We start from the raw sequence: 8,585 nt of genomic DNA, 5'->3' as shown, positions 1-8,585 counted from the left end.
CAAACACCTTTCACATGTTGTGTCGTGTAATCTTTACAACAATGTGACATGAGTTCCATTATTTGTGTTTTGTAAATGAGGGCTATTGGGGCTCAAGGAACTGACCCTAAAGCACACAGCTGAGATTCAAGCTCAAGTCTATCTGTCTGCCAAGCCTGGGATCTTATCAACCACATCAAGCACAGCTTCTGTGCTTGGCGGTGAATGATGGCTGACTGATAGACCTCTTCTTTCCTCCTTCCCTTATGGAGAATCCTGGCATACAGATTGGTTGACACAGCCTCCTAGCAGATTGACTTTTTGCACTCAAAGCACAAGATGGAGAGGAAAGTGCCCTAGTCTGGGAGTCAGGAGACTTCAGCTTTAGCTTACAAGCTCTGTGACCTTGAGCAATTCATTCTACTCAGTGGACCTTAGGGTCCTCACCTGTGAAGGGCAGAGGCTGACAGGGATCATCTCTGGATCCTTGGTGGGATTTGATGATATTTTCATGGCCAATGATATTGTCATTATAGCTATAAGGTCTGGGACAAAAATTTCATCCCCCTCTCAAGAATGGTATAAAAACCAGTTCAGTAAATCTATTTTCAAGGCAATTTGAAGACTGAAATGTCCATTGAGGGTGAACAGCTGGCTTCACATTGCTAATAGTGTAAGATGTGAATGTGTTCAGGTCTTCTTGGCCTTTGCTTTCTGCTTCTAGTTCTGAACACCCCGCCCCCATTTTCTCAATAAAGTGAAATGAGCCTTAATTAAGTGAGCAAGTACCCATTTAATATGTCCAGCTTAATTGAAGCAATAATCAACTAGGAGTTGAAGATAATCCTTAATGAAAATTGGGAAAGAGCCCTGAAATTAATGGATTATTGCAGGTATGCAATAACCAGAGAACTTTGCTCAGGCTGATTTTATGCTCAGGAAAACAGCCCTGTGACGTGCTGCAAGCCACGAAAAGAGGATCTGTCCTAGTCAATAAGCCCCATAAAGCTAAGAGCACAGAGGCTGGTTGGATCCAGAAAAGGTGACCGAGGCATGGCCAGGAGATAACGAGTCTCCTGTTTCCTGCTTGTACCATTTCACATCAAATGTAAGGATTTACAGACCAGATTGGGCTATTTGCAAAGCAAATTCTTCTTTCAGACCCCACAGAGACACGGGGGTGGGAAGTTAAAGGGATTCTGTTCTCAGGTAAGCATTTCTCTTTTCTTTTCCTTCCCCCTTCCTTCCTACATGCCCTCCTTCCCTCCTCCTTCTTTTTCTTCCTTCCTTTACAATTGCATTTGATAGTACTGGGGATTGGACTCAGGGCCTCAGCCCCAGCCCCTTCCTTTACAATTTTTTAATTATGGAAGTAACAATTACTCATGAGAAAAGAACCAGCTTGTATGCAATTGTATGAATTATAAAATACGAGTTCTTAAATTCCTTTATCTCTTCTCTCTTCTTTGTTTCTCTTTTCTTCCTCTTTCTATTCTATCAATTTTTAAATTATAAAATGATGTATTCTCATTGCAAAATAATCAACCAGTACATAACCATAAGTGATATAAATCTTTTATTCCCGTCTTCCTTCTCTGTTCTTCCTGTTTGTCCTAAACTTCTTTCTGCTTCCCTTCTTTTCTCTTTTCCTTCAATCTTTAAAATTATATAAATAATACGTGGTTATTGCACAAGAATCAAGCAGTGTAGAATTTTATGGTATATAAAGGAAATGTCTTCACTCCCTACCCTTTCCCAATCTACCTTTTCGTGCCTGACATATAGACATACCTAATTCCTTTTAGTGGTTGCATAGTATTCTGTCATTGAATGTCCATTGATTTATTTATTGGATGCCAGGTAAATTTCTGAAGCATGTCTTTGGAATTGTTATAAAAGTTTAGAGGAAATAGAAGGAAGATATAAATTGGCTTGTTTGCTGCTGGAAATTCCATTTTATAGATAGTGATCGTATCCATTTCTATAGCACTTTATACTTTGAAAATTGCCTTTAAAATATCATCATCTTATTTGGTTCTCTTTTAGAGAAGCTGTGGGAAATAGGCAGATCATTATCTACATTTTTATAGATAAGGAAACTGAGTCCCAGGTAAATTAAGGAACAGAAATCTGCACGGTCTCACAGCTAGTTACTGATTCTCAGCGTAATCATTGTATGACATATAAATTTAAGCTGCATTTCATTTTGCAAGTCATAAAAGATTTAGGTACCCCCTTACTTCTATGCTTGTCATTTAGACAACCCATCCAAGCCATACGAATTCTCTTATTATTCTAATGACAAAGAATACTTGATAAATATGAGGAGGCAGATTAGTGGCCGGTGCTTATAGCAAGTATTCCCTAATTGGTTTCTGCTATATTCAATGAAAGCAAGCCTGTTAACTCCAAATCCCACTTAGAAGTGGAAAGAAATACAGTATGTCACATTAGCCTATTGGAAAAGATACACTTAAATCAGAAAATGCCCATCGGCATTCTCCAACCAGCTTTCTGTAATGTATTTCAGTAAGATTTGTGGTTTGAACCACTATTGTGGTTGGAGAAAAGGCTAGCTTTCAGTGTGTTTTCCAAATAAGAAATTTCAGTTACAATTAATTAAAGAGAGAAGCTGGGCAAATGTAACGAGATGGTCAAGTTTCTCTACACAGATCTGCTTGAAGAATTGGAATGATTCAATGAGTTACTTTTGTCAATCAGCTTGTGTTGTACACCATTCCTTCAACCCAGTGTAGACATGTATGAAGACCTCATATTGTCTCCCACAAATATATGTAATTATGTGTCAATTAAAGATTTTTCAAAAACCAACTAAAAGAGTTAAGGAGCATTAAAACTAAGTAGTTGGGTTGAAGTCGTGTGCATTAAGGTTGAGTGCATTACACTTTGTTTTTGTGTTTTGTGTTATTAGGGTTAGAACCCAGGGTCTCATGTTTGCTAAGCAAATGGTCTTGCACTGAGCTACATCCCCAGCCCTGGATGCATCATGTTTTGTAATTATGCATTTCATGTCTGTCTTCCCTACTGGGATAACTGCTCCCTGAGGGCACTTTTCTCTATCTTATCTACTCAGTACTGTTTTCCCAGTGGCTAGCACAGTGACACATAGTAGGAATTTAACAAACTTTATTGATCAAGTGTACAGATAAATCAGTCAGTGACGTTTCGGTCAGGGTGCATAACTCAGGCAAGTGTCTATCTTGGGATTCACTGACATGGTCTTAAGTAATAGGAAAAAGCCTTAGGTAGAATGGAAGGAAGTATGGTCACATACCCTTAGAAATTGTTCTGAATCTAAGCTGGGCATATTTTGACTTTTTGAATGCAGCTTTCAGACAATGAAAGAACACATCATCTATCAGAGGCTTTATGGATTGGTTGTCATGTCAAGTTTCATGTTTCTATCAGGTAAGAAAATGCATTCTTACTATCCCTTCCAATGCATAGTAGGTGCTAGAAAAAAAGCAAAAACTCCACTCTGTTACCTCTCAACCACCTCTTATTGGTCACTATGGCTGTAGAACAAGCTGAAACTCGAGTAAATGAATGTGTTTGTTCAGTGTTTTTGCACAACTAATGGTGAACTGGCCTCAAACAGGCAGTAGCTTGGACTCTGAAATGCCATTTGATGGCCAATGTACACCTACCAGAAGATGTTGATTTTGTTTTGGGCTGTTTCCTCTCATATGTACTGCTTCATCTGAAGCTCTCTGGGGCTTATGATATTGTGTTTCTGCATCCATTATATGTATACGGCAATGATCACAGAATACAGGTGAAGAAACCGAGCTGTGCCAAAATCTGCAAATTGATTCGTAGTGACACTTGGGCATTATGTCTGGAAGGGCCCAGCCCTTACCTACACTCTGTGACAAGAGTGGAGATTGAATCTTTGCATTAATTTTGTAGTGAATGTGATTAAGACTGAAGTAGCTGGTAATTTGGAAACTTGAGAAGGTTGTCTTGAAAAATTGCAATCTCGTCCATATTAAGGAAATTCAGTTGATAACATTGCTCATTTAGCACATCAGTCTTTAGATAAAAGGTCATTGCCAGTGAGTGACAATACTTGATGAAATTCACCTGTGGTTTAAACTGAATAATGCTCAGGTTTCACAGCTAATCTTCTGGAAAAATACCAAATCACCATCACCATCAATAGCAAACACCAACTGACTGCTTGAGTGCAGGCCTGATGGGAAGTCATGATTTTCATAATAAAGGTTGAGATAGGGCCTCCAGGGCACAGTGGCAACTCTGTCACCTGGCCTTGCCTACCTGCTAAGATGTTGATTTGTCTTTCCCCGACCTGCTCCTGCAAAGGCAAGAAACTTGTTTTCTCTATTTCTTTATCCAAAATATTCAGGACAGGTCTTGACACATAGATTAGACACTCAGTACATGTGAACTGATTTAATAAAATATTGCAATTTGAAATGATGAAGCTGTAGACATCTGTATGGTGGCATTGTATATGACACAAGCCCTCATGAGTTTAGTGTGAAGAGCCATAGGTCATCTAGGAACAGCAAGATATAGGAGTATAGTACAGGCATGGGATAAACAACTGAAGCATATGTGGCCCTGAAAAGTATGGATTAGTTTTTTTTGAGGAAAGTCATTGATCAGTGAAAATTATGATAAATGTGCAGATTTAAAACCTGCAAAGGGGCCAGGTATGGTAGCTACTTGGGAGGCAGAAATGGAGAGGATTGTGGTTTGAGGCCAGCCTAGGCAAAAAGTTAGCCAACCCCGCCCCGCCCCTCCCAATCAATAAGCCAAGTGTGATGTCACATACCCAAAATTCCAACTACACAGGAGATGCAGGGAGGATCAAGGTCTGAGGCTGGATCCAGGCGAAAAGCACAAGACCTTACAAAAAAAAGAATAAAGCAAAAAGGGCTGGGAGTGTCGTTCAAGCAGTAGACCTCCTATCTAGCAAACACAAGATCCTGAGTTCAAACCGAAGTAGCAAAAACAAACAAACACCCTGCAGAGGTCACTTTGAAGTACCACAAGGGTGTCCAGACTGTTTTAGTGTCAAATTATATGAGTCAAGGCAATGATTCTTTTAGGATATCAAACAATTAAGTACAATTGTCCTTCCGTCGGTGAGAAATGCATCACTTTCTTCCTGGAAAAAGATCCTGTCCTTGAATCAGTAGTATAACTAAAGTTTAGTTCCCTTCAGGCTCCAGACGAGTCACCAGCCTCCTAACTGTGAGAGTCATTGTGGGCAAGAGATTAAGGTCAGACCAAGCAGAGGGTGACTCAGAAATGCTCTAACTGGATGGAGCCAGAGCGGAGCAAACTGTTCGTAGAAGAATACCACAGGTCAGGAAGAAGCCAGATCTGTCATAAAGTCCAAGAGGCAAGAGCAGGGTGGGCAGGAAGGGTCAAAGAGTGAGCTCCAGCGCTGATGCAGCAGGAGGAAAGGAATAAGCAGGAATTCTTGGAGAGGGCCCTGGTCTCAGGCTGTCAGAAAGACTGAAGTTCCCTGGCGTCCTGTCTTAGTTGGCTTGGGTAGCCAGTACAAAAACACCATAGACTGAGTGGTTTAAACAACAGACCTTTATTTCTCACAGTTGCAGAGGACAGGAAATCCAGGATCAAGTTGTTGACCAATTTGGACCCTGCTGAGGGAGAGAGAGAGAGAGAGAGAGAGAGAGAGAGCGCAAGCTAGGACAGGTTTTGAGTAATTTGCTTTTTGGCAGTGTTGGGATTTGAACTCAGGGCCTTGTGCTTGCTAGGCAGGCACTCTACCACGTGAGCCATGCCTCTAGCCCTACGACAGGCTTTGTTTTGTGAAAGAATATAATGTGTTTTACAGCATTCTTTTTTTCAATAAGAAAACATTTTATTTATTTTTTATTGCTGTGCTGGGTCGGGGTACATTGTGGCATTTACAAAAGTTCTTCAAATATATCAAATACGAATTCACCCTTCCACCATTCTCCTTTATCTCCCTCTCCATTCTTGATGTCTGGAAAATGACTAAAACTTTGTGATGCATGTTTACAGGGTGGATCTATGTGTTAATACCTTAGGACCTTTTGCTTCTATTTGAGCAGGACTCAGCTTTCTTGATAAGTTCTCACACAGGCAGGAATCCTTTTGACACAGGAGGAGAGTCATGTGAAAGAATCAGTCTTCATGCTGGAGAAGCCAGCTTGGGCAGTGTCAGTCAGGATGTGGTAAGCTTGAAGAGGCAAAGAAACTCTTCATCTGAGAGGCATTTGTGCTTTCTGGAAGAACTTATTTGGTGAAAGGAAGTGGAGGGTGAATTTTAAGTAGAAATTCTAAATTTCTGTATAAACTCTAGAACTGACCCATCCAATATGGTAATCACTTATAAAACATGGCTTTTAAAGTTTTAACTAATTAAGATAAAATAAATTATTCGGTTCAGAGTAGCAGAAGCCACATTTAAATGCTTAGTTGCTACCATATTGGGCATAGTGCTGGAAAGTTGTGAAGACTGGCCCATTGAGAAAAAACTTGTACAAATAAAAAACTAGCTTTATTGAAATATAATTTATATACCATAAAATCTACCCATTTAAGGTGTACACTTCAATGATTTTTGGTGTATTTACAAACTTGTACAACCATCACTTCTCTATCTAATTCCAGAAGATTTTCATCACCTCAAAAAGAAACATCAAATTCTCAACTCATTCCCCTCCCTCTCAACCGCAGACCTTGGCAATGATTATTCTGCTCTCTTTCTATGTATTTGCCTCTTATGGACATCTCATACAAATGGAATCAAACTTATTTGGCCTGTTGTGATTGGCTTCTTCCACTTAGCATAATGTTTTTAAGGTTTGTCTGTGTGTAGCCTGTATCATCAGCTCATTCCTTTTTATTGTTTGTTTAACATTATTTAATTATATGGATATATCTCATATTTTTCATTCATCAGTTGATAGACATTTGAGTGGTTTCTGGTTTTGACTGGTATAGTTAATACTGCTGTGAACACTTGTGTATAGGCTTTTGTGTGGACATATGCCTTCACTTCTTTTTGGGAATGCATCTAGGAGTGAAATTGCTAGGTCATATGATAACTTTATGACAAAGATTTTGAGGAACTTGCAGGCCATTTCCCAAAGCGGCTGGATGATTTTACATCTCCACTAGCAGTGTATGACAGTTGTAACGTCTCCACGTCTTGGCTAACATTTGTTGCTGTCTGCTTTTTTGATTACAGCCATCCTAGTGGTGTGAAGTAACACCTTGCTGTGGTTTTGATTTGCGTTTCCCTACGACTCTAATGTTTTGAGCATCTTTTCTAGTGCAAGAACAGATATTTTACCTGACGATACTCAGAGCTGTTGGCCAGGAAGATTATACCTTGTAGACTCTGAAGCATATATTTCTCTTCTTATGCTTTTGCCAGATACATATTTCCTTGAGTTGACACAGCCATAGTGCTTTTGGAGTCAGCCTAGGCTAGATAAGAAAGGCTCATGTGACAAATAGCATTATTCAGAGTGACTGAACATGTCATTTAGGAGGGTGATCAACACTTATAATCTATCTCAGGCCAGTATGTTGTTGAAAAGTCATTCATCAACAGTGAAAATATTGATGAATAATTGCATAGCCTGAAGAGTTGGCCTCAAGTGCCATTTCCATCCCCTGTCATTTGCCTCCAGGATAGGGATGGAGTTCTAAGATTCTTGGTTTGGGATTTTATTACCTAGGCATGTCTGAGTTAGTCTAGTAGGCCAAGGTTTATGTGAGCTGTTAACATCACGTATAGAGGCCTTGGTAGGGAGGCTGAGGGCCTAGCAATTCCAACTGTGAGGTAATGGTCTGTCGTCTTTCCTCTTCTGGAAATGAGTCCCATTACCCAGCTACCAATCCTGCATCCTTAGATCCACATCCAATCCACTGAGTCTAGTGCATGCCACTTCTAAAATATGTTCCAAGTCAAACCTCTGTCTCTATCTCTACCCCACTCTGTACCCTTTCCTCCCTTCTCTACTGCTCTGGCATGATCTGAGCCACCTTTATCTTCTCTCAGATCACTTCAATAGCCTTCCACCTGGAATCTCTGCTCTACAATCTATTTTCAACACAGCAGCCAGAGTGATCCTTTAAAATATTAACTCAGACCATACCACTCCTTATTTATTTACTTATGTGTTTATATTTATTTTGGTGGGACTGGGATTTGAACTTAGTGTTTTGTGCTTGCAAAGCAGATACTCTACTGCTTGAGCCATACCTCCAGTCCATTTTTCTCTGGTTATTTTGGAGACGGGGTCTTGTGAAGAACTATTTCCCCAGATTGGGCTTGAACCATAATCTTCCTGATCTCAGCCTCTCAAGAAGCTAGGATCACAGGTGTGAGCCATAAGTACGCTGCAGACAATACCACTCTTTCACTCAAACTTGCTAAGAAGTTCCCATCAAAGAATATAATTCAGACTCGTTAATAAAACCTAAAAAACTCTACATGAGCTAGTCTCCCACTGTCTCTTGGGCCTCGTTTCCTGCCATGCTTCTTCTGTTCCAATACACTAATTTCCTGCTGTTCCTTGAAAATGCCAAGCACAGTTTACAAGAAAGGACTG

The 8,585-nt window shown here is 40.0% G+C and overlaps 1 protein-coding gene across 1 annotated transcript in view; it reads left to right on the top strand.

The window, feature by feature from the left end:
• Positions 1-1,032: 1,032 nt before the first annotated feature.
• Positions 1,033-8,585, top strand: part of Adgrg4 (adhesion G protein-coupled receptor G4) — a 96,866-nt gene continuing 89,313 nt past the window's right edge. The window contains exons 1-2 of the mRNA XM_074063263.1: positions 1,033-1,188; positions 3,329-3,408. Of these exons, the coding sequence (XP_073919364.1) occupies positions 3,339-3,408 (70 nt within the window). The 5' untranslated portion in view covers positions 1,033-1,188; positions 3,329-3,338. The remainder of the gene's footprint in view (positions 1,189-3,328; positions 3,409-8,585) is intronic.

Source organism: Castor canadensis, chromosome X, assembly GCF_047511655.1.
Source record: "Castor canadensis chromosome X, mCasCan1.hap1v2, whole genome shotgun sequence".
In the NCBI taxonomy this organism is placed as follows: Eukaryota; Metazoa; Chordata; class Mammalia; order Rodentia; family Castoridae; genus Castor; species Castor canadensis.
Note: the sequence above shows the minus strand (reverse complement) of the source record. Positions and strands in the feature narration are given on the sequence as shown.